Genomic DNA, 25,091 nt, shown 5'->3' on the forward strand with positions numbered 1-25,091 from the left:
ATGGCTTCCAGATCAGCTTCTCCTGAGGAGGATCTCTCCTGTCCTTTGTGCCATGAGATCTTCAAGGATCCTGTGGTCCTGTTATGTAGCCACAGCTTCTGTAAAGCCTGTCTGCTGGAATACTGCAGGGGGAAGGCAGAACAGGAATGTCCAGTTTGCAGGAGAAGATCTTCAAGGGCAGATCCTCCCTGTAACCTGGTCTTAAAGAACCTGTGTGAGGCATTCTTACAGGAGAGGAGGAGGAGAGATTCAGGGGCAGATCCTCCCTGTAACCTGGTCTTAAAGAACCTGTGTGAGGCATTCTTACAGGAGAGGAGGAGAAGATCTTCAAGGGCAGATCCTCCCTGTAACCTGGTCTTAAAGAACCTGTGTGAGGCATTCTTACAGGAGAGGAGGAGGAGAGATTCAGGGGCAGATCCTCCCTGTAACCTGGTCTTAAAGAACCTGTGTGAGGCATTCTTACAGGAGAGGAGGAGGAGAGATTCAGGGGCAGATCCTCCCTGTAACCTGGTCTTAAAGAACCTGTGTGAGGCATTCTTACAGGAGAGGAGGAGGAGAGATTCAGGGGAGTCTGAGCAGCGCTGCAATCTGCACAACGAGAAACTCAAGCTCTTCTGTCTGGACGATAAACAGCCCATCTGTGTTGTGTGTCAGGCCTCCAGAAAACATAAAAACCACAACTGCTGCCCCATAGACGAAGCTGCACAGTATCAAAAGGTACAGTAGCATAAACAGGTGACTTTCAAATACAGTACATATCAGTCATATATCAAATATAATATACAGTTAGTATCAATGTGTTGTTGTATTTATGGCGGTACTTCTGTGTGTGAAACCAATGTCAAATATATATTTTCCAAGTATTTTTATCAATATTCTGGAGAATATTGATGCAAATAATTTCCTAATTCCTGTAAAAACAGATCTATCTGAATTGAAGAGTACAAACATCTAACCACACAGATATGATGTGACACCTAACTACTATACTCACATAACCTGGCTTGTACACAGAGGGGAACAGTGCATTCACCTTCCCTCCATGTAGATCAACTCTGTAATGAAACAACAAAGTACAAATTCTCTTCAATAAAACAATTTCTCATTCCAGGAGGAACTCCAGACTTTCCTGAAGCCCTTACAGGAGAAGCTGGAGGTCTTTAATAAAGTTAAACAAACCTGTAACCAAACAGTAAAACACATTAAGGTGAGGATGCTGAGTTGTAAGAAAACATAGAATTGTATGGATTTTACTCAAAGTATTTTGTGGGTAAACTGTGAAGATGAACATTTAAATAATGTAATGCCTTTGTTATCTCTGTGTCCATAACAAGGCCCAGCACACAGAGATGGTGATTAAAGCAGATTTTCAGAAGCTCCACCAGTTTCTACAAGAAGAAGAGGAGGTGAGGATAGCTGTTCTGAGGGAGGAAGAGGAGCAGAAGAGTCAGGTGATGAAGGAGAAGATTGAGGAGATGAACAGAGAGATATCATCACTTTCAGACACAATCAGAGCCCTAGAGGAGGAGCTGAGAGCTGAAGACATCTCATTCCTCAAGGTCAGCACTGCGCTCTCTAAATTGTAGGGCATGTTTATCAGTTGACTGGTTAATATTGATTGACTGACTCAATCTATTATCTTGTTCTGTAGAACTACAAGGCCATAGTGAGAAGGTAAGTCATCTGTCTGCTGTCTCTCTCTGTTCTGTGGTTCTGAATCCAACCCGACAGCAACACTGACTCCTGAATGTTCTTCCAGAACCCAGTGCACACTGCCGGATCCACAGCTGGTCTCAGGAGGGCTCATAGACGTCGCCAAACACCTGGGAAACCTGCAGTTCAGAGTCTGGGAGAAAATGCAAGGGATTGTGAAATACAGTAAATAAATATCAATTTATGATTATACTAAAATGCATTTATCTGCCTGACCGTCAACTGTGCAGTACAAGTAACCAGTATCATTGACAGTGGTACACAACTATTATAAATTTGACTTGTTCTTCCAGGCATCCAAAAATATATATATTTTTAAACAGCATCAACTAGAAATCACCCACAGTTCTATAATCTAGTAAATCTGCTCTTTGCACTTAGGTCCTGTCACTCTGGACCCTAACACCGCCCACTCAGGTCCTGTCACTCTGGACCCTAACACCGCCCACCCAGGTCCTGTCACTCTGGACCCTAACACCGCCCACCCAGGTCCTGTCACTCTGGACCCTAACACCGCCCACCCAGGTCCTGTCACTCTGGACCCTAACACCGCCCACCCAGGTCCTGTCACTCTGGACCCTAACACCGCCCACCCAGGTCCTGTCACTCTGGACCCTAACACCGCCCACCCAGGTCCTGTCACTCTGGACCCTAACACCGCCCACCCAGGTCCTGTCACTCTGGACCCTAACACCGCCCACCCAGGTCCTGTCACTCTGGACCCTAACACCGCCCACCCAGGTCCTGTCACTCTGGACCCTAACACCGCCCACCCAGGTCTCGTCCTATCTGAGAATCTGACCATTGTGAAATGCACAAATGAGAAACAGCAGCTCCCTGATAACCCAGAGAGGTTTGATTACTATGCATGGGTCTTGGGTTCTGAGGGCTTTAACTCAGGGACACACATCTGGGACGTTGAGGTTGGGAACAATACATTCTGGTCACTGGGTGTGATGGAAAAGTCTGTCCAGAGGAAGGGAGCAGTTAATACTGGACACTGGCGATTCTGGCACTTCAAAGGTAAATACGGTGCATTTTCCCCACCAGAATCAACCAGTGTACTCCCTGTGGCAAAGAAACCCCAGAGGATCAGAGTGCAGCTGGACTGGGACAGAGGAGCGCTGTCATTCTCTGACCCTGATGAGAACACATGTTTACACACTATTACACACACTTTCACTGAGAGAGTCTTTCCATACTTGGGTAGTTACTGCAAGCTCTCCCCACTGAGAATTGCACCAGCGAAGGCCTCTGTAAAAGTACAGCATAGTTAGAATCTGTCTAGTGCAACAGCATTTATTGATTATGACACGTGTGTCAGTACATGTTTATAGGTCAAAAATCATCTTACAAATCAACTCAATTTCATTTTACAATGAACATAAATTGTTGTTTGACAGTGAAATGTATAGAATGTTAAAGGTAATTGAGCTCTCTGAGTGTAAAGCCCTTTTTCTTGATCAACCTTGTCACAGTGTACTAGCATTGCCCTTCCCCTTCATGTGATGTTTCTTTTCATCTTAAAAATCTCCTTGACAGTCAGTCACATTTAACTGTATATTCATTGTAACATTATTTGTGAAGCTTAGCCATTAGAGGCTTCTGTTCTGGAGGAGGCCAGACAGAGCGGAATACTAATAAGGATAATGTTCCTATCTGGCTCAAAGAACCATGAAGAATAATGCAATCTAGTGGTGGTTGTCTCAGAGAGAGGTGTTGATGTTTTCAGAACAACCCAGGGACTTGGTGCTGCTGCCTGCCCATTGGTCAGTGGGACGGGTACAGAGTGTTCATACTGTAGGCAGGTGAGCTGACCGATGCCTGGTCAGTGAGGACTAGGTATGTATGAAGTGTCCTGGCAGTTGCACAGCTCCAGGTGGTTTGACCTGATAGGAGATGGCCTGACCAGCCCTGTAGGCGTTGAGCCTCAGCAGCGCAGGCCGACTCTGCCTGAGAGAGAAGGAGCTGTCAAACTAAACGTGAGGTATTCTATCCGCCCTGTGTATTGTATGTCTTGTATTTACCAGTAATTCTCTGTAATAAAATTGGACAAAAATGTGAATTTTCTCAGTGTGAGGTTTAAGAACAGCTTGAGTGCCAGGCTGTGTATGTGTGGGCTGTCATACCAATGACTTGACAACAAAGTTGACAAGAACACACAGATCTGGGACCTGGCTAGGTTCAGAACAGGGCTGTTCGATGTCGGTCCTGGAGGGCCAGAACACTTCTGGTTTTCATCCTTTCCTTCTAATAAGGGACTAACTTAGACCTGGAACACCAGGTGAGCGCTATTCTACCTGGAAGAAACCCAAAACAGAAGTGTTTGGGCCCTCCAGGACCAGAATTGAGCAGCCCTGGTTTAGAACACTGAGGAGAACAGTACCACAATGTGCAGGGTTCTAGTTGACTGAAAGTTCACATTGTCATCGGGACATTGACCTGCCCAGGGTAATATACTGCACAACACTGTAAAACTCAGCTCTCTCAGGTACAGATGATTATTTACCTGTTCCTTCTAAAAACTATTTAAAACAGGACTTCATCTCATTACAAACAGACAGATTCAGAGTTAAAACAGAACAAAATAATATTCCACCTAAACTGTGACCTTCAGATCCTGCTAACCAAACAAGGCTGAGTCTTGGAAGTGACCTGTTGCCTCCAGAAGTCATTCTGGAGGAGGGAGTGTGACCGTGAGAGAAAATGGCTTCCAGATCGTGTCTCTCAAAGGAGAGAAGATCTCTGCTGTCCTGTGTGCTATGACATCTTCAGGGATCCTGTCATCCTGTTATGTAGCCACAGCATCTGTTCATTGGTAGACAGTCAAAACTGTAACTAGGCTACCCAGAAACATTCACTGTCTTCTTGGTAAGCAACTCCACCTAGAGGCTGTGAGGAGGAATAACAGCAGACAGCGCCACCTAGAGGCTATGAGGAGGAATCACAGCAGACAGCGCCACCTAGAGGCTGTGAGGAGGAATAACAACAGACAGCACCACCTAGAGGCTCTGAGGAGGAATAACAGCAGACAGCACCACCTAGAGGCTGTGAGGAGGAATAACAGCAGACAGCGCCACCTAGAGGCTGTGAGGAGGAATAACAGCAGACAGCACCACCTAGAGGCTGTGAGGTGGAATAACAGCAGACAGCGCCACCTAGAGGCTATGAGGAGGAATAACAGCAGACAGCGCCACCTAGAGGCTGTGAGGAGGAATAACAGCAGACAGCGCCACCTAGAGGCTGTGAGGAGGAATAACAGCAGACAGCGCCACCTAGAGGCTATGAGGAGGAATAACAGCAGACAGCGCCACCTAGAGGCTGTAAGGAGGAATAACAGCAGACAGCGCCACCTAGAGGCTGTAAGGAGGTATAACAGCAGACAGCACCACCTAGAGGCTGTAAGGAGGAATAACAGCAGACAGCACCACCTAGAGGCTATGAGGAGGAATAACAGCAGACAGCGCCACCTAGAGGCTGTGAGGTAGAATAACAGCAGACAGCACCACCTAGAGGCTGTGAGGAGGAATAACAGCAGACAGCACCACCTAGAGGCTATGAGGTGGAATAACAGCAGACAGCGCCACCTAGAGGCTGTGAGGAGGAATAACAGCAGACAGCGCCACCTAGAGGCTGTAAGGAGGAATAACAGCAGACAGCGCCACCTAGAGGCTATGAGGAGGAATAACAGCAGACAGCGCCACCTAGAGGCTGTGAGGAGGAATAACAGCAGACAGCGCCACCTAGAGGCTATGAGGAGGAATAACAGCAGACAGCACCACCTAGAGGCTCTGAGGAGGAATAACAGCAGACAGCACCACCTGTGGAGAGGGACTGCAGACTGAGCCAAATTCACTCACACACTCACCAGCCTCCCATTGACGACACACCTGAGAGGAGAGAACAGGATAAGACAGGAGAGAGCAGCGAGGAGCGAGGAGAGAACAGGACAGGACAGGAGAGAGAGCAGCTCAGAGCGAGGAGAGAAAGGACAGGACAGGAGAAAGAGTAGCTAAGAGCGAGGAGAGAAAGGACAGGACAGGAGAGAGTAGCTAAGAGCGAGGAGAGAACAGGATAGGACAGGAGAGAGTAGCTAAGAGCGAGGAGAGAACAGGATAGGACAGGAGAGAGTAGCTAAGAGCGAGGAGAGAACAGGATAAGACAGGAGAGAGCAGCGAGGAGCGAGGAGAGAACAGGATAGGACAGGAGAGAGAGCAGCTCAGAGCGAGGAGAGAACAGGACAGGACAGGAGAGAGCAGCGAGGAGCGAGGAGAGAACAGGATAGGACAGGAGAGAGCAGCTCAGAGCGAGGAGAGAACAGGATAGGACAGGAGAGAGTAGCTCAGAGCGAGGAGAACAGGATAGGACAGGAGAGAGCAGCTCAGAGCGAGGAGAGAACAGGATAGGACAGGAGAGAGTAGCTCAGAGCGAGGAGAGAACAGGATAGGACAGGAGAGAGCAGCGAGGAGCAAGGAGAGAACAGGATAGGACAGGAGAGAGCAGAGAGGAGCGAGGAGAGAACAGGATAGGAGGAACTTGACAATGTCGTCCAACAGGAACCAGAACCCTCATGAGCTGAAGCAGTTGAGGCTGTAGCAGTTGGCCGGCAGAGCATGTCCAGTATGGCTACACGGAGCTCTACACGTATCCCACACTCTAAGTGGAAGGGTTACGTTGGGAATAAGACCTTTATTTGCCAGTTAGGGATGGTCACGGTTATTCAAATATCCGAATGGACGCTAGTGTTCGATTAGGGCCTACTTGTTAGAGTATTCATTTTTAGAAGAAAACAAAATATTGGTCTATTTTAACAATGAAAAGGCTTTGTCTAAAATGAAATACAATTATCTTATGTGAAATTGGTACACAGCCTACAAGGATAGATGGACCATAACATTCACATGTTTTATAAAAACAGTTGTTTGAACATTTTAATGAGTGTGCCCCATAAAAAAGAGGTACTGGTAATTTACACACGTTTCACACATGTAACTTGTTGTTATTGTCGGTCCAATCACAGCTGTGCTACAGTCAGAGGTTCCATGTGTAGGAAGTGAAGTGGGAGATTTCTAATCATTGCTAAATGCAATTACAATTAGCTAGATGGTAATTAACAGGAAGTACAATTGGTGAGACTTGCTTTAACTCCTTAAAAGTATTTTTGTGGTAAAAGTTTAAAAATATATAATTTGCTATTTAAAGCAAAGCAGTTACATATAGTCAGAGTTAAATGTAGTAAAATGTATTGGTCTGATAACTTTGATAGAGTACTATATTTTATTTTATTTTATTTATTTCACCTTTATTTAACCAGGTAGGCAAGTTGAGAACAAGTTCTCATTTACAATTGCGACCTGGCCAAGATAAAGCAAGCAGTTTGACACATACAACAACACAGAGTTACACATGGAGTAAAACAAACAAAGTCAATAATACAGTAGAAAAATAAGTTTATATACAAAGTGAGCAAATGAGGTGAGATAAGGGAGGTAAAGGCAAAAGGGCCATGGTGGCGAAGTAAATACAATATAGCAAGTAAAACACTGGAATGGTAGATTTGCAGTGGAAGAAAGTGCAAAGTAGAAATAGAAATAATGGGGTGCAAAGGAGCAAAGTAAATAAATAAATAAATACAGTAGGGGAAGAGGTAGTTGTTTGGGCTAAATTATAGATGGGCTATGTACAGGTGCAGTAATCTGTGAGCTACTCTGACAGCTGATGCTTAAAGCTAGTGAGGGAGATGAGTGTTTCCAGTTTTAGAGATTTTTGTTGTTCGTTCCAGTCATTGGCAGCAGAGAACTGGAAGGAGAGGCGGCCGAAGGAGGAATTGGCTTTGGGGGTGACCAGAGAGATATACCTGCTGGAGCGCGTGCTACAGGTGGGTGCTGCTATGGTGACCAGCGAGCTGAGATAAGGGGGAACTTTACCTAGCAGGGTCTTGTAGATGACCTGGAGCCAGTGGGTTTGGCGACGAGTATGAAGCGAGGGCCAGCCAACGAGAGCGTACAGGTCGCAGTGGTGGGTAGTATATGGGCTTTGGTGACAAAATGGATGGCACTATGATAGACTGCATCCAATTTGTTGAGTAGGGAATTGGAGGCTATTTTGTAAATGACGTCGCCGAAGTCGAGGATCGTTAGGATGGTCAGTTTTACGAGAGTATGTTTGGCAGCATGAGTGAAAGATGCTTTGATGCGAAATAGGAAGCCAATTCTAGATTTAACTTTGGATTGGAGATGTTTGATGTGAGTCTGGAAGGAGCGTTTACAGTCTAACCAGACACCTAGGTATTTGTAGTTGTCCACATATTCTAAGTCAGAACCGTCCAGAGTAGTGATGCTGGACGGGCGGGCAGGTGCAGGCAACGATCAGTTGAAGAGCATGCATTTAGTTTTACTTGTATTTAAGAGCAGTTGGAGGCCACGGAAGGAGAGTTTTATGTCACTGAAGCTCGTTTGGAGGGTTGTTAACACAGTGTCCAAAGAAGGGCCAGAAGTATACAGAATGGTGTCGTCTGCGTAGAGGTGGATCAGAGACTCACCAGCAGCAAGAGCGACATCATTGATGTATACAGAGAAAAGAGTCGGCCCAAAAAAGAACCCTGTGGCACCCCCATAGAGAGAGGCCCGGACAACAGGCCCTCCGATTTGACACACTGAACTCTATCAGAGAAGAAGTTGGTGAACCAGGCGAGGCAATCATTTGAGAAACCAAGGCTATTGAGTCTGCCGAAGAGGATGTGGTGATTGAGAGAGTCGAAAGCCTTGGCCAGTTCAATGAATACGATTGCACAGTATTGTTTCTTATCGATGGCGGTTAAGATATCGTTTAGGACCTTGAGCGTGGCTGAGGTGCACCCATGACCAGCTCTGAAACCAGATTGCATAGCGGAGAAGGTGCGGTGGGATTTGAAATCGTTGGTAATCTGTTTGTTGACTTGGCTTTCGAAGACCTTAGAAAGGCAGGGTAGGATAGATATAGGTCTGTAGCAGTTTGGGTCAAGAGTGTCCCCCCCTTTGAAGAGGGGGATGACCGCAGCGGCTTTCCAATCTTTGGGAATCTCAGACGACACGAAAGAGAGGTTGAACAGGCTAGTAATAGGGGTTGCAACAATTTCGGCAGATAATTTTAGAAAGAAAGGGTCCAGATTGTCTAGCCCGGCTGATTTGTAGGGGTCCAGATTTTGCAGCTCTTTCAGAACATCAGCTGACTGGATTTGGGAGAAGGAGAAATGGGGAAGGCTTGGGCGAGTTGCTGTGGGGGGTGCAGTGCTGTTGACCGCGGTAGGGGTAGCTAGGTGGAAAGCATGGCCAGCCGTAGAAAAATGCTTATTTAAATTCTCAATTATAGTGGATTTATCGGTGGTGACAGAGTTTCCTATCCTCAGTGCAGTGGGCAGCTGGGAGGAGGTGCTCTTATTCTCCAAGGACTTTACAGTGTCCCAGAACTTTTTGAGTTTGTGTTGCAGGAAGTAAATTTCTGCTTAAAAAAGTTAGCCTTTGCTTTTCTAACTGCCTGTGTATATTGGTTTCTAACTTCCCTGAAAAGTTGCATATCACGGGGGCTGTTCGATGCTAATGCAGAACGCCACAGGATGTTTTTGTGTTGGTTAAGGGCAGTCAGGTCTGGAGAGAACCAAGGGCTATATCAGTTCCTGGTTAAACATTTCTTGAATGGGGCATGCTTATTTAAGATGGTGAGCAAGGCATTTTTTTTACATAACCAGGCATCCTCTACTGAAGGGATGAGGTCAATATCCTTCCAGGATACCCGGGCCAGGTTGATTAGAAAGGCCTGCTCGCTGAAGTGTTTCAGGGAGCGTTTGACAGTGATGAGTGGAGATCGTTTGACCGCTGACCCATTACGGATGCAGGCAATGAGGCAGTGATCGCTGAGATCTTGGTTGAAAACAGCAGAGGTGTATTTAGAGGGCAAGTTGGTTAGGATGATATCTATGAAGGTGCCCGTGTTTACGGCTTTGGGTTGGTACCTGGTAGGTTCATTGATCATTTGTGTGAAATTGAGGGCATCAAGCTTACAGTGAGGGAAAAAGTATTTGATCCCCTGCTGATTTTGTACGTTTGCCCACTGACAAAGAAATGATCAGTCTATAATTTTAATGGTAGGTTTATTTGAACAGTGAGAGACAGAATAACAACAAAAAAATCCAGAACAACGCATGTCAAAAATGTTATAAATTGATTAGCATTTTAATGAGGGAAATAAGTATTTGACCCCCACTCAATCAGAAAGATTTCTGGCTCCCAGGTGTCTTTTATACAGGTAACGAGCTGAGATTAGGAGCACACTCTTAAAGGGAGTGCTCCTAATCTCAGTTTGTTACCTGTATAAAAGACACCTGTCCACAGAAGCAATCAATCAATCAGATTCCAAACTCTCCACCATGGCCAAGACCAAAGAGCTCTCCAAGGATGTCAGGGACAAGATTGTAGACCTACATAAGGCTGGAATGGGCTACAAGACCATCGCCAAGCAGCTTGGTGAGAAGGTGACAACAGTTGGTGCGATTATTTGCAAATGGAAGAAACACAAAAGAACTGTCAATCTCCCTCGGCCTGGGGCTCCATGCAAGATCTCACCTCGTGGAGTTGCAATGATCATGAAAATGGTGAGGAATCAGCCCAGAACTACACGAGGTGGATGGGTATTCCAGCATGACAATGACCCAAAACACACGGCCAAGGCAACAAAGGAGTTGCTCAAGAAGAAGCACATTAAGGTCCTGGAGTGGCCTAGCCAGTCCCCAGACCTTAATCCCATAGAAAATCTGTGGAGGGAGCTGAAAGTTCGAGTTGCCAAACGTCAGCCTCGAAACCTTAATGACTTGGAGAAGATCTGCAAAGAGGAGTCGGACAACATCCCTCCTGAGATGTGTGCAAACCTGGTGGCCAACTACAAGAAACGTCTGACCTCTGTGATTGCCAACAAGGGTTTTGCCACCAAGTACTGTCATGTTTTGCAGAGGGGTCAAATACTTATTTCCCTCATTAAAATGCAAATCAATTTTTGATATGCGTTTTTCTGGATTTTTTTGTTGTTGTTATTCTGTCTCTCACAGTTCAAATAAACCTACCATTAACATTATAGACTGATCATTTCTTTGTCAGTGGGCAAATGTACAAAATCAGCAGGGGATCAAATCGCTCTTCTGTCAGAAGATGGGAATAAAAACAGGGAGTAAAACCAGGAGCATGTGGATAACACTCTTAGGGAAACAAAGCAACTCTGAATCAATCATGCTGTGGGTTTCAGATAAATAGATGCATGGTTCACATTTGTAAAATGTTCAGTGTGAATGAAGTTTGGTTTTAGTTGAATGATGATTTAATGATTAGAAAGTTGTAGGCTGTTATTTGGGGAGAGAAACAGGATGGTGAATTGAGTGATGACAGCTCTTTAAAAGTATTTTTATGGTAGTTGAAGAACTATGTAGAATAGGTTTGTGGGTGTAGACCTGCTGATAGCTAGCTGTAGTTCTATCTAATTAATACTCTTTAGGCTAACAGTACATTTCCTGAAGAAAATGTGGTGTGTTTTCTAGCTTGTTTTAAAGTATGTATAGTTTTGAAATATGTTATAGTGGTGGTAGTGTCTGCAGTAGTAATGGTGGTGACTGGTTACAGTTGAAAAAGTAGGTAGATGAAAAGATGAATTGGTTGGTTGGTATCATAGCCTGAACGTGTGAAAGTTGGTTTGGTGTCTCTAGCTTGAACGGTTCAAGAGTTACAACTATTGTTGGTGGTTATTATATGCAAATTTATCCTAATTTAAGTTATAATTTATAGTGCAGACCAGAGCTAGACCAGAGCTAGTGCGAAGCAGTGCTACATATCTGTGCCCAGGACCAGAGCTAGTGCAGACCAGAGCAGTAATTGTGTTGCAGGTTCTTTGGGCCCCTTATGGGTGTGGTCAGTAGTTGTGTTGTTGTGGTCAGTAGTTGTGGTCAGTATTTGTGGTCAGTAGTTGTGTTGTTGTGGTCAGTAGTTGTGGTCAGCAGTTGTGTTGTTGTGGTCATTAGTTGTGTGATTCATTAGTTGTGGTCAGTAGTTGTGTGATTCCTTAGTTGTGGTCAGTAGTTGTGTGATTCATTAGTTGTGGTCAGTAGTTGTGTGATTCATTAGTTGTGGTCATTAGTTGTGTGATTCATTAGTTGTGGTCAGTAGTTGTGTGGTTATCGTCAGTAGTTGTGTGATTCATTAGTTGTGGTCAGTAGTTGTGTGGTTATGGTCAGTAGTTGTGTGATTCATTAGTTGTGGTCAGTAGTTGTGTGGTTATCGTCAGTAGTTGTGTGATTCATTAGTTGTGGTCAGTAGTTGTGTGGTTATGGTCAGTAGTTGTGTGATTCATTAGTTGTGGTCAGTAGTTGTGTGGTTATCGTCAGTAGTTGTGCTCAGGGGTTTTGGTCAGTGGTTTTAGTAAGTAGTTGTGTGGTTGTTGTTCAGTAGTTGTGGTCAGTAGTTGGTGTCAGTAGTTGTGTGGTTGTTGTTCAGTAGTTGTGGTCAGTAGTTGGTGTCAGTAGTTGTGTGGTTGTTGTTCAGTAGTTGTGGTCAGTAGTTGTGGTCAGTAGTTGTGGTCAGTAGTTGGTGTCAGTAGTTGGTGTCAGTAGTTGGTGTCACGTAGAGTAGGCCAGAAGGCTAAACTGGAAAACCTAACCTCTATAAAAAATAAAAAGAGGGCGGAGCCGCAAAAGTTCTTCTGTGCAAAGGTGTTTATTTACGTAGTGATTCCAGAACAAAAACAACAGCACTGCCATCAAACATATACCTTATGGGACAGCTTAAAAACAATGCTGCCCCACCCACCGCTCAATCCAAAATGCCTCTCAACGAACTGAAAGAGAGGCTCCTTTTGTAGGGGTAGCCCCTCCCCTCAGAACAATTAACACTAATTAATTAAGCAATTACCTATTCAACCTACAGTTTCCATTTATCTAAACATACCAAAATATATACATTGCAAAACGTTTATGAAACAACATCACAATATAACATTTACAAAATTACATCACTACTGACAGTGTCTTCCAATATGCCCATTTACATTAATGAGCCATTCCGGACAGGCACTACAAAGTAAGCCCAATTCCCTTAGCTCGGGTCCTTATCCAGCATACCCGTAAACTATAGAGATGGAGAGAGAGAGGAACAGAACAAACAACCGCGCTCATCCATAACATCGATAAGTATACTAAATATTGCTTATATTAAATATGAACACCTGTCTGTTTATTTCTTTATACCATAACCGGTTACTGAAGTAAGTGTGAAATGTATGTACTAAGATAGAGAAGCTAACTTGTGTGTCGACCCACATTGTTAACTTATCTGATAACGGAGCAGGGAGGAGTGACGGACTTGTGGTCAGTAGTTGTGGTCAGTAGTTGTGGTCAGTAGTTGTGGTCAGTAGTTGAGGTCAGTAGTTGTGGTCAGTAGTTGTGGTCAGTAGTTGTGGTCAGTAGTTGTGGTCAGTAGTTGTGGTCAGTAGTTGTGGTCTGTAGTTGTGGTCTGTAAGTGGTGTCAGTAGTTGGTGTCAGTAGTTGTGGTCAGTAGTTGTGGTCAGTAGTTGTGGTCAGTAGTTGTGGTCTGTAAGTGGTGTCAGTAGTTGGTGTCAGTAGTTGTGGTCCGTAGTTGTGGTCCGTAGTTGTGGTCTGTAGTTGAGGTCAGTAGTTGTGGTCAGTAGTTGTGGTCTGTAGTCGGTGTCAGTAGTTGTGGTCAGTAGTTGTGGTCAGTAGTTGTGTTCAGTAGGTATGGTCTGTAGTTGAGGTCTGTAGTTGTGGTCAGTAGTTGTGGTCATCAGTTGGTGTCAGTAGTTGTGGTCTGTAGTCGGTGTCAGTAGGTATGGTCAGTAGTTGTGGTCATCAGTTGGTGTCAGTAGTTGTGTGGTTGTGGTCAGTGTCTAAACTACAGTTGTTGCGTGTGAATACTGAAAGTGCAATGAGAAGTGATCGAGTGAAGAGTGTGAATGTTGTTCAATATAGTTGTTGCTAGGCAACAGTTGCCTTGGTAGGCCTGCTCCCTCCATGGCTAAAGGCAGAGTGAGAAACATGCTAACAAACGTTTGTGCTTTGAAACTAAATAAATACTCTGAGGAACACTTTCCTAATATTGAATTGCACGCCCTTTGCCCTCACAACAGCCTCAATTTGTCAGGGCATGGACTCTTCAAGGCGTCGAAAGCGTTCTACAGGGATACTGACCCATGTTGACTCCAATGCTTGATACACACGGGAAACTGTTGTGTGAAAAACCCAGCAGCGTTGCAATGTTTGACACACTCCAACCGGTGTGCCTGGCACCTACCACCATACCCTGTTCAAAGGCTCTTTAATATTTTGTCTTGCCCATTCACCATCTGAATGGCACATAAACAATCCATGTCTTTAACCTGTCTCCTCCCTTTCATCTACACTGATTGAAGTGGATTTAAGAAGTGACATCAATAAGGGATCATAGCTTTCACCTGGTCAGTCTGTCATGGAAAGAGCAGGTGTTCTTAATGTTTTATACAATCAGTGTATATCTGTATTCCAGGTATACTCTGCAGGTGTCTAACTTCCAGATGACTATACTACCAGAGTACAACACAGAGGACATGTACACTGTATGACAGCTGACTGATAGCACACAGATCAAAACTGTTAGTTCTCCCTAGTGGTGCAGCGGTCTAAGGCACTGCATCGCAGCGCTAGAGGTTGTCACTACAGACCCGGGTTTGATCCCAAGATGTGTCGCAGCCGGCTGGGCCCGGGAGACCCATGAGGCGGCGCACAATTGGCCCAACGTCGTCCGGGTTAGGGGATGTCCTCGTCCCATCGCGCTCTAGCAACTCCTTGTGGCGGGACAGGCACATGCACGCTGACACTGGTCGCCAGCTGTACGGTGTTTCCTCCAACACGTCGGTGCGTCTGGCTTCCGTGTTAAGCGAGCAGTGTGTCAAGAAACTGTGCGGCTTGGCAGGGTCGAGTTTTGGAGGGCGCATGGCTCTCAACTTTCGCCTCTCCCGAATCCATACAGGAGTTGCAGCGGTAGGACAAGACTGTAACTACCAATTGGGGTAAAAAGTATTATAATAAACTGAGTTCTACAGATAATTCTGTGGTGTAAATATATGACAAGTATTATAGTTTATTAAATCACCCCTGATATGATAGTTGTATAGTACTGACTGAACAGTCCCTGAGGTTGAATATTGTTTTCCTGTTTCATTTTAGGACATTCTAGTTTAGGTTTTGCAGATCTTTTTTAAAATCCAAATTCAACAAAGGATCCTTTCGTCTGTGTTGTTTTATGATGGTCAACTAGAAGGCTCTGGACTTTAATGGCAAACAGCACTCCTACTCTGAGAAGCTTGAGGGGTGTGTGTGTGTGTGTGTGGGGGGGGGGGGGGATTCCTGGAGGATGACAATCCCGTTGTAGACGAGGTGGAGTTCAAACCAGAAACCCTGATCAGTCTTCCTGGGATACAAGAAGTCCTCCACTGTCTACCTTTATCTCCTCTCCCTCCCTCCATATTTCTTTCTTTCTCCCTCCATTTATCTTTCTCTCTGTGTGCCTGTCAACTGCTCTCTCTCTTTATCTCCTCTCTCTCTCTCTCCATCTATCTTTCTCTCGCTGTCTGTCAAAGCATGGATGTAAGATGTAATCCTATGTGTTGTTCTTATCTCCAGTAAGAAGCTGCGTGTGAACATCAACGTTCCTATGAAAACTGAACAGGAGACCACACACAAGAACATCGAGGAGAACCACAAACTCCCCATAAAGATGTGTTGCATACTGAAAAATCACATTTCTTTGTGTACTGAATGTATCTGTACATTTTTTATTTTATTTAACTAGGCAAGCCAGTTAAGAACAAATTCTTATTTACAATGACGGCTTACTGGGGAACAGTGGGTTAACTGCCTTGTTCAGGGGCAGAACGACAGATTCTCGGGGATTCGATTTAGCAATAAAGATGAGGAAGGTTCTGAAACACCAGCAGCTACTGGCTGAAGTCCTCAACCTCTCACTTCAAACCCAGAGTCCCTGTCGTCAAGGTAACACACTTAAGTGGTAATGTCGGATAAGCTGGTGTTTGGAGGATATATTGTCACGGGTGTTGTTAGGCCCGAGAGGAAGTCCATGGCTGGCAAACCGTGCCAATATATCCTCCAAACACCGGCTTGTTGGGCATTATTATTTTTATACAATGGGTTAAAAACATATTCGAATGATTGACATATTTTCATTAAAAACGTTATTTTGATTAATTTATTCATAATATTTCATCCTTCCACAAGATATAGTCCCAACAGAAATCTAGGGTTGCTACCCAAGCCGGCTGATTGTTCGGTTGCCAGAGACGCGACACCAGTCCATCAGTCATTTTGTTCTGTATCTACGGAAGCAACCCAGTCGTATATATTCTTTTTGACGTTTAACATGACCGTAAGTTAGACGTAGTTGGCTAGCTAGCAAGCAAGGGAGAAGAACGTTGCCAGCCAGTATGGCAATGGAACACTTAGAACAAACACGTCCGTAGATACAGAACAAAATGACTGGGTCGCGTCTCTGGCAACCGAACCAATAGAACGAACGACCAGCCAGCGTGGGTAGCAACCCTAGATTTGTGTTGGGACTATATCTTGTGGAAGGATGAAATAGTATGAACAAATTAATCAAAATAACAGTAATAAAAATGTCAATCATTATTTGAATATGTTGTAATCCATTTAAAAGTGATAATGCCCAGCTGCCTGGCAACATGGAGAGACACTGGGAGGAGAGGAATGGAGAAGCCCCTGTAGACCGGACCAACTGAACTGATGCCACTGCTGCAGTTTGCTGCGTTTACATAGGCAGCCCAATTCTGATCTTTTTTTTCTTCACTATTTGGTCTTTCGAACAATCAGATCTGATTGGTCAAAAGACCAATAAATCTGAATTGGGGTGCCTGTATAAAACGCAGCCTGTGAGAACAAGACATTAGTGGCTCAAAGAACAATTGACACCTTTTATATTTGCTCTTATTTTATTAAGCATAACTTTGAACAATACTCCCTGTAAACAGTAAAAATCTGCATCTTGGTAGTCAGACAGAAGAGTGGTCGCGGAGAGACAACTGGAGGAAACCAGGGCTACGTTCAGGAGGGAACATTAGAAATGTCTTGTGTAGAGTAGTTTCACTATTCTATATGACAGTGAAGCATGGCTCTTTAAATAGTAGGCCTGTATTTCTATCTGAACATTCTAGAATGTTGAATCCCACTGGACGCCAGCCATGTATACTTCAGGGAGTATACATTAACAGATCGGTAGGATACTAGCCAAGATGGTGGATAAATGTCTTACTCAGGCTGTTTACCATTGAAGAAAAAGGTCACAGTTGCAGTCTATTTAAGGGGTGTCTCCCCCATAGACACCAAAGGGATAGCGACTGGGTCTGGTCTACTTAGTTCATTGACTGTATATGAACCAGAAACAACGAGGGAGTGGGACGTCTCTCTTCCTCTTCTGTCACTAATCTTTGGGAGCTGCTGTGTCTGCTGGTTTTCCAGTCAGACTGATTTAGACCCGGGCAACCAGGTTTGTGTCTGAGCAATCTGTGTATCATTGGATCAATGAATCTCCTAGAGTTCCCCCAGCCCTGTCCTAACATGAGCAACATAAACTACTTAAAACAGTCTCCTGACTTCACCCATCCACTAAACACAACCGTCAGTCACGGATATCTGTTCGTAGGCCTTTACAGAGCCCTCCCAGCTGCCGGTCAACTTGACACAATAAATTAGTTAGTTGTAAAAACAGGAGAAGTCCGTCTCACTAAACATGATTCAAGGCTGGCGTCAAATCTGCAGTATTCACTAGCACCAGGCGTCACTAGATTACAGTAGCAGGCAGGTCTTCCCCAGACTACAAACATGGAACCGTCATCATGCATCTGATTGAGGATACATCATCAATAACCAGCTCTAATCAAGTGACTATTCAGTGTTCCAACAAGATTCAAGGCACAGCAGATACCCGGGGGCGTTTACAAAACCTCAATACGTGAAAAAAACATGACATTGTCCTAGCAGTAGTATCACCTAGAACAGAGACCCCATCAAAGCATCCCTCAGGTGGTCATCATCATCTAGAACAGAGACCCCATCAAAGCATCCCTCAGGTGGTCATCATCTAGAACAGAGACCCCATCAAAGCATCCCTCAGGTGGTAATCACCTAGAACAGAGACCCCATCAAAGCATCCCTCAGGTCATCATCACCTAGAACAGAGACCCCATCAAAGTATCCCTCAGGTCATCATCACCTAGAACAGAGACCCCATCAAAGCATCCCTCAGGTGGTCATCACCTAGAACAGAGAACCCATCAAAGCATCCCTCAGGTGGTCATCATCATCTAGAACAGAGACCCCATCAAAGAATCCCTCAGGTCATCATCACCTAGAACAGAGACCCCATCAAAGCATCCCTCAGGTGGTCATCACCTAGAACAGAGACCCCATCAAAGCATCCCTCAGGTGGTCATCATCACCTAGAACAGAGACCCATCAAAGCATCCCTCAGGTCATCATCACCTAGAACAGAGACCCCATCAAAGCATCCCTCAGGTGGTCATCACCTAGAACAGAGACCCCATCAAAGCATCCCTCAGGTGGTCATCATCATCTAGAACAGAGACCCCATCAAAGCATCCCTCAGGTCATCATCACCTAGAACAGAGACCCCATCAAAGTATCCCTCAGGTCATCATCACCTAGAACAGAGACCCCATCAAAGCATCCCTCAGGTGGTCATCACCTAGAACAGAGAACCCATCAAAGCATCCCTCAGGTGGTCATCATCATCTAGAACAGAGACCCCATCAAAGAATCCCTCAGGTCATCATCACCTAGAACAGAGACCCCATCAAAGCATCCCTCAGGTGGTCATCACCTAGAACAGAGACCCCATCAAAGCATCCCTCAGGTGGTCATCATCACCTAGAACAGAGACCCATCAAAGCATCCCTCAGGTCATCATCATCTAGAACAGAGACCCCATCAAAGCATCCCTCAGGTGGTCATCACCTAGAACAGAGACCCCATCAAAGCATCTCTCAGGTCATCATCATCTAGAACAGAGACCCCATCAAAGCATCCCTCAGGTGGTCATCATCATCTAGAACTGAGACCCCATCAAAGCATCCCTCAGGTGGTCATCACCTAGAACAGAGACCCCATCAAAGCATCCCTCAGGTGGTCATCATCATCTAGAACAGAGACCCCATCAAAGCATCCCTCAGGTGGTCATCACCTAGAACAGAGACCCCATCAAAGCATCCCTCAGGTGGTCATCACCTAGAACAGAGACCCCATCAAAGCATCCCTCAGGTGGTCATCATCTAGAACAGAGACCCCATCAAAGCATCCCTCAGGTGGTCATCACCTAGAACAGAGACCCCATCAAAGCATCCCTCAGGTGGTCATCATCATCTAGAACAGAGACCCCATCAAAGCATCCCTCAGGTGGTCATCACCTAGAACAGAAACCCCATCAAAGCATCCCTCAGGTGGTCATCATCAAAACATTGAAACAGACAGAAGATGAATTTTGGAATAAACCAGATGTAGTCACAGAAGAAAACACAGCTAGTTCTGCTCGTCATCACTCATCCTTTCACTGTCACCAAGCTCAGATGGCGTCGACAGAGATGGTCACCTCGAGTCCTTAGGAAACTATGCAGTATTTTGATTTCTCATCCAAATATTTATTTGTACATATTCTTATTCCATCCCTTTAGATGTGAGTATAAGGTAGTTGTTGTGGAATTGTTAGATTACTTGTTAGATATTACTGCACTCTCAGAACTAGAAGCACAAGCATTTCGCTACACTCGCATTAACATCTGCTAACCATGTGTATGTGACCAATAACATTTGACCTCCGATATCAGGCTATAGTCTCAAAACAGTGTTCTGGCACTCCAGTGTGTGTCTGTGGGGTCTGAGACCAAGGTTTGGATACTGGCCACCAGTTACGGAGATATTTTTAATCCACATTTAGTCTAGCTGGTGGTCAGGGGCTAATGCCAGGCCCTAACAACAACAAAAAGGGTTTTGGTCCCAGTAAAAGATTTACAACCAGTTGTGATTTCAGAGTAAATAATGTGTGCATTCATTTGGATTGGTTCCCTTTAGCTCTGTGATACTTTTTATACTTGAGGTCAGTCAATGGATTTATTAACACCTGTTAATGTTTGTTAGCTGTAAACAGGAAGGACATTCTAGTGACCATAGTTACCAAGAGGCTCACAAATCCCAGAGAACTGGAAGATTTGTTTGTAGAAAAATTATTCAAAGTGAGAAAAAGAGACTTTCCAGAATTCTTGAAGCATCCCAGGATTCCAACAAAGAGTCGTTTGGGTTTCCTGAAGAGAGAGTGTGTGTGTGTAAGGCCTTTGTGTTGATCCAGACGAGGTAGAAGAGGGGATCATGGTATCTCTGACTCCCGCTCGATGCCGACGTACTTCAGAGCATCAGCCTGACTGTACCTGAGAGAGAAACATGACCAGTTAGCTAGAGATGTCAAACCAACCACAAAGTGTGAGTGTATGCGTACGTATAAAAGCTGGTTTACAGTTACTCTAACGTCATGTCAGTAGACAATTAGAATGCGACAAGTGTTGACGGTGAAAACACTTCATTTATAATCCGGAGGAATGTCTGAAGACGGTCAGTTTCCTGGTCTCACGGGCATGAAAAAAGTGAATGTCTCTGCGACTGTCACAACATTGATTGTCGTGATTACTGGGCTGCTATAGCAACAAGACCAAACCCATCTGTGCAGAGACTGTGCTGGAGGTCTAAAATAGTCCAGTAGCATTACCTGCTTTTAGTCACTCACACCCGTAAGCTGTTTCCTGTAAGCTGTTTCCTGTAAGCTCGCCATTACCTTGTAAATAATGGGTTTATGTTCCTCAATGAATAAAAAGTGGCTGCAGTTAAGACCCTGTCAGCTATACTCTGGTCATTAACGAGCTAACAACGAACCAAAACATTGTTTAAAAAGTTGCTTTTAGTTGCCTGGCTTGCTAAATTGACATTCAGGTCATTTAAACTGATGGGATTATTGGAGTTCAAAAGGCCTTCAAACTCAACTCTGGACCACTAACAAATGGACTGATTTCCACCTAGGAGACCAGGTGTGTGCAGTTATCAGGTAGAACAGAAACCCAGCAGGTTCCGGACCTTGTAGGGTCAGAGATAAATACCCCTGAAATAGAGACAGTATACTATTTGGAACACCAGGCCGCTGAGGTCATGCAGAGACTGTCGTTTTGTGTTTATCCTTCTTCATAACGATGACACGTTTTATGTCGGACGACAGAATGTTCATGATGTCGCTGCGACAGAGGTCTACAGTCATGTCCATAGACCCGAATGCACTGTAGGTTGAGTTGAAAGTATTCAGACCCCTTGACTTTTTCCACATTACAGCCTCATTCTAAAATTGATTAAAATTACTTTTTTCCCCTCATCAATCCACACACACACACACACACAATGCCATAGCAAAATGCCACAACAAAAACAGGTCTAGAAATTTCTGCAAATGTAAAAAAATAAAGTGCTCTGAGACACAAAATTGAGATCAGGTGAATCCCGTTTCCATTTATCATCCTGTTGTTTCTCTTGATTGGAGTCCACCTGTGGTATATTCAATTGATTAGGCATGATTTGGAAAGGCAAACACTTCTTTCTATATAAAAGGTCCCACAGTTGACAGTGCATGTCAGAGCAAAAACCAAGCCATGAGGTCGAAGGAATTGTCCTTAGAGCTCCGAGACAGGATTGTGTCGAGGCACAGATCTGGGGAAGGCTACTAAAAAAATGTCTGCAGCATTGAAGATCCCCAAGAACACAGTGGCCTCCATCTTTCTTAAATGAAAAAAGTTTGGAACCACCAAGACTCTTCATAGAGCTGGCCTCCCTGCCAAACTGAGCAAATTAGGGAAGAAGGGCCTTGGTCAGGGAGGTGACCAAGAACCCGATGGTCACTTTGACAGAGCTCTAGAGTTCCTCTGTGGAGATGGGAGAACCTTCCAGAAAGGAAACCATCTCTGCAGCACTCCACCAAACAGGCATTTATGGTAGTGGCCAGACGGAAGCCACTCCTCTGCAAAAGTCACATGACAGCTCACTTGGAGTTTGCCAAAAAGCACTTAAAGACTCAGCCCATGAGAAACAAGATTCTCTGGTCTGATGAAACCAAGATTGAACTCTTTGGCTAAATGCCAAGCATCACGTCTGGAGGAAACCTGGCACCATCTCTACAGTGAAGCATGGTGGTGGCAGCATCATGCTGTGGGGATATTTTTCAGAGGCAGGGACTGGGAGACTAGTCAGGATCGAGGGAAGGATGAACGGAGCAAAGTACAGAGAGATCCTTGATGAAAACCTGCTCCAGAGCGCTCAGGACCTCAGACTGGGGCGAAGGTTCACCTTCCAACAAGACAACGACCCTAAGCACAAAGCCAAGACAACGCAGGAGTAGCTTCAGGACAAGTCTCTGAATGTCCTTGAGTGGCCCAGCCAGAGCCTGGACATGAACCCAATCTAACATCTCTGGAGAGACCTGAAAATTGCTCTTCAGCAACGCTCCCCATCCAACCTGAAAGAGCTTGAGAGGATCTGCAGAGAAGAAGGGGAGAAACTCCCCAAATACAGGTGTGCCAAGCTTGTAGCATCATACCCAAGAAGACTCGAGGCTGCAATCGCTGCCTATGGCGCTTCAATAAAGTACTGAGTGAAAGGTCTGAATACATATGTAAATTAGATAGATTTGCAAACATTTCTAAAAATCTGTTTTGATTTGTCATTATTTAGTATTGTGTGTAGATTGAGGGGGAAAAAAACATTTAATCAATTTTAAAATAAGGCTGTAACGTAACAAAATGTGGAAAAAGTCAAGAGGTCTGAATGAGGCCCTGTACCTGAAGAGTTTGTCATTGAGACCAAACGGGGAGGGAAATCGACACCCTCAGAGTATTCACATGGACACGTGCTGATTAATATGATCCTAGTTGACCCGGCCGCCAGGCCGCAGACTGGCTGGTCAGTAACCCTGTTGACCCGGCCGCCAGGCCGCAGACTGGCTGGTCAGTAACCCTGTTGACCCGGCTGCCAGGCTGCAGACTGGCTGGTCAGTAACCCTGTTGACCAGGCCGCAGACTGGCTGGTCAGTAACCCTGTTGACCCGGCCCCCAGGCAGCAGACTGGCTGGTCAGTAACCCTGTTGACCCGGCTGCAGACTGGCTGGTCAGTAACCCTGTTGACCAGGCTGCAGACTGGCTGGTCAGTAACCCTGTTGACCAGGCTGCAGACTGGCTGGTCAGTAACCCTGTTGACCCAGCCGCCAGGCTGCAGACTGGCTGGTCAGTAACCCTGTTGACCCAGCCGCCAGGCTGTAGACTGGCTGGTCAGTAACCCTGTTGACCCGGCCGCAGACTGGTTGGTCAGTAACCCTGATATACTGACCGGTAGTCAAAGAAGAGCTCCTCTCCAGTCTGGATGGTTCTCTTAGCGAAGATCCCTATCCTGTGGTCCCCATTCACCATCATCACTGCAGAGAGAGGAGACCGTCAGTACAACACAGAGGTCTTCTCAGTCAAACGCTGCATCAGTGTTACGTCTGTTGGTCCCATCTGCTGGTGTATTAAGTTATAGACACCAGACTGGCTGGATCAGCTGATATACATCTGCTGGTTTAAACACTGCTCTAGGATACTTTCATCTTGACCCCTGGGGAAACATTCACACAAAATCAACTAATGAAAGTGTTTTAAGGGCTGTCTGACCTTTTGCATAGCAGTTGGGGTGGACGGAATGGTTGGCAAAACGAATCTTGTTTCCCTTCCTAGTAGCATCCACTACAAAGTCTGGGGAAGGGAGGGGGTTAGCTTGCCCTCACACTTACACAAAAACATTATTTCAATACGTTTGTGTATGTGTGTGTTACCATTGTTGAGGTTGAACAGGAAGCTACACATGTATTTGTCATAGACTTTCCCTCTGCGATCAGCCTCATCTTGGGAGATTATCTACAAGGTGGGGAGAGAGAGAGAGAGAGAGAGAGAGAGAGAGAGAGCACACACACAGGATCAACAAACAGAACACAATTATTTTCCACAGGTTTGTACATCACACACAAGCAGGCAAAACCCATCACCCAGACAGAGATGAGTCTCACCTCCCCACAGTACTCAGAGATGAACTCATTCTTCTGAACTGGCTCTTTGATGAAGATGCCCCAGCCTGCGACATCAGACGGCGCTAGGAGTAGGTGCTGAGAGGTGGGGGCAAAATAGTGAGCAACAGATACCAAACCAACAAAGGAAAAATCCTGTACAGCTGGACAATGCGATCCATACTGTGAGTGTGTGTTACCTTCTTGGCCCCCCTCTGTATGGAGCAGTTTTTACAGGAGACGTTCTTGCTGTCCCAGTGTTCAGCAGCTCCGCAGGTCAGACAGAGGTCAGGGTCACACTCCCTGACCGCCAGGTAACACGGACACTGCTTGGTGTTGCACTGGGCCTTACACCTGCATCCTGGGAAACGGTTCTGACCTGCACACAGACACAGGGTTAGAGTGAGTGTGTCACAGATACTGGTCATCCGCAATGTAATATTGTATGTTAATAAAGTATTTAAAATGTCCTCACACTCCGAGCTGCACTGGCAGAACTTCTCACAGAAGTTCTGAGCGGTGACGCAGGGGCAGGAGGAGTCACAGGGCTGGTGGGGGTGGTCACATGGCTGGTAGTTATACACGTGGTTGGACGAGCCATCTATAGGGGGAGGGGTCAAGCACAGGTCAGCAACTTGCAACAACAACAATAAATTAGTCATAAACTCGTCACATTGACCACAACACATTGAAAGATTGTGTGGAGCCACAAGCTAACAGAGTATTCTGAAGGTTCCAATGCTAGGAGAGATGGAGACAATCATCACCTTTCTTCAGCTGGATCTTCCTGCAGTAAGTGGCCCATAACCTGAAAACACCACCACCAGTAAATTAGTATGTATTTTCCATGAAAGATGACAACCAGATCCTTGGACTGTACCCTTCTCAGTCGCCCCGTTAGCCGTTACCCTCAAGCAGTCAGTCTATAGCGATGCTTACCTGTGGTGTTTCCGCTTCTTCTTGCGAGGGGGCGTGTCTTCGTCCTCAGCCGGAGCGCGAGCGATGATACTAGACTCCTTTACTCTGAAGTCGTAGACCTAGAGACACACATTACTAGACAATATACAACCTGCCAAGTTAGCCCACAACGTTATTTTTTTATTTCACCTTTATTTAACCAGGTAGGCAAGTTGAGAACAAGTTCTCATT

At 45.3% G+C, this 25,091-nt stretch overlaps 2 protein-coding genes and 1 long non-coding RNA gene across 5 annotated transcripts in view; 1 reads left to right on the plus strand and 2 right to left on the minus strand.

Moving 5' to 3' along the window:
* Window positions 1-3,778, plus strand: LOC115195414 (E3 ubiquitin/ISG15 ligase TRIM25-like). The gene is made up of 8 exons (XM_029755245.1): window positions 1-198; window positions 355-717; window positions 1,112-1,207; window positions 1,335-1,559; window positions 1,652-1,674; window positions 1,760-1,878; window positions 2,095-2,454; window positions 2,491-3,778. The coding sequence occupies exons 1-8, from the start codon at window positions 1-3 to the stop codon at window positions 2,988-2,990; spliced, it is 1,884 nt and encodes a 627-aa protein (XP_029611105.1). The 3' UTR covers window positions 2,991-3,778.
* Window positions 3,779-16,724: 12,946 nt separating this feature from the next.
* On the minus strand, window positions 16,725-18,820 carry LOC115195416 (uncharacterized). Its single transcript, XR_003878689.1, has 2 exons — window positions 18,159-18,820; window positions 16,725-18,114 (listed from the first exon to the last, which is right to left on the minus strand). It is a non-coding gene; the product is annotated as an uncharacterized LOC115195416 (long non-coding RNA).
* Window positions 18,821-19,731: 911 nt separating this feature from the next.
* The window catches only part of LOC115195415 (histone-lysine N-methyltransferase EZH2-like), a 14,365-nt gene continuing 9,005 nt past the window's right edge, over window positions 19,732-25,091 (minus strand). For all 3 annotated transcript variants that reach the window (XM_029755248.1, XM_029755247.1, XM_029755246.1), the window contains exons 12-20: window positions 24,882-24,979; window positions 24,710-24,750; window positions 24,418-24,543; window positions 24,143-24,321; window positions 23,946-24,041; window positions 23,715-23,796; window positions 23,554-23,634; window positions 23,234-23,318; window positions 19,732-20,247 (exon numbers count right to left, since the gene is read on the minus strand). In XM_029755248.1, the coding sequence (XP_029611108.1) occupies window positions 20,187-20,247; window positions 23,234-23,318; window positions 23,554-23,634; window positions 23,715-23,796; window positions 23,946-24,041; window positions 24,143-24,321; window positions 24,418-24,543; window positions 24,710-24,750; window positions 24,882-24,979 (849 nt within the window). In that variant the 3' untranslated portion in view covers window positions 19,732-20,186. The remainder of the gene's footprint in view (window positions 20,248-23,233; window positions 23,319-23,553; window positions 23,635-23,714; window positions 23,797-23,945; window positions 24,042-24,142; window positions 24,322-24,417; window positions 24,544-24,709; window positions 24,751-24,881; window positions 24,980-25,091) is intronic.

This window comes from Salmo trutta, chromosome 6 (genome assembly GCF_901001165.1).
Source record: "Salmo trutta chromosome 6, fSalTru1.1, whole genome shotgun sequence".
Taxonomy (NCBI): domain Eukaryota; kingdom Metazoa; phylum Chordata; class Actinopteri; order Salmoniformes; family Salmonidae; genus Salmo; species Salmo trutta.

What these genes read in the sequence shown, in the direction of transcription:
- LOC115195414 (XM_029755245.1), top strand. Translation starts at nt 1, where the DNA reads ATGGCTTCCAGATCAGCTTCTCCTGAGGAGGATCTCTCCTGTCCTTTG. An exon ending in TACAAGGCCATAGTGAGAAG is followed by an intron (nt 1,675 to 1,759) that starts GTAAGTCATCTG and finishes ATGTTCTTCCAG; the next exon opens with AACCCAGTGCACACTGCCGG. An exon ending in GCAAGGGATTGTGAAATACA is followed by an intron (nt 1,879 to 2,094) that starts GTAAATAAATAT and finishes CTTTGCACTTAG; the next exon opens with GTCCTGTCACTCTGGACCCT.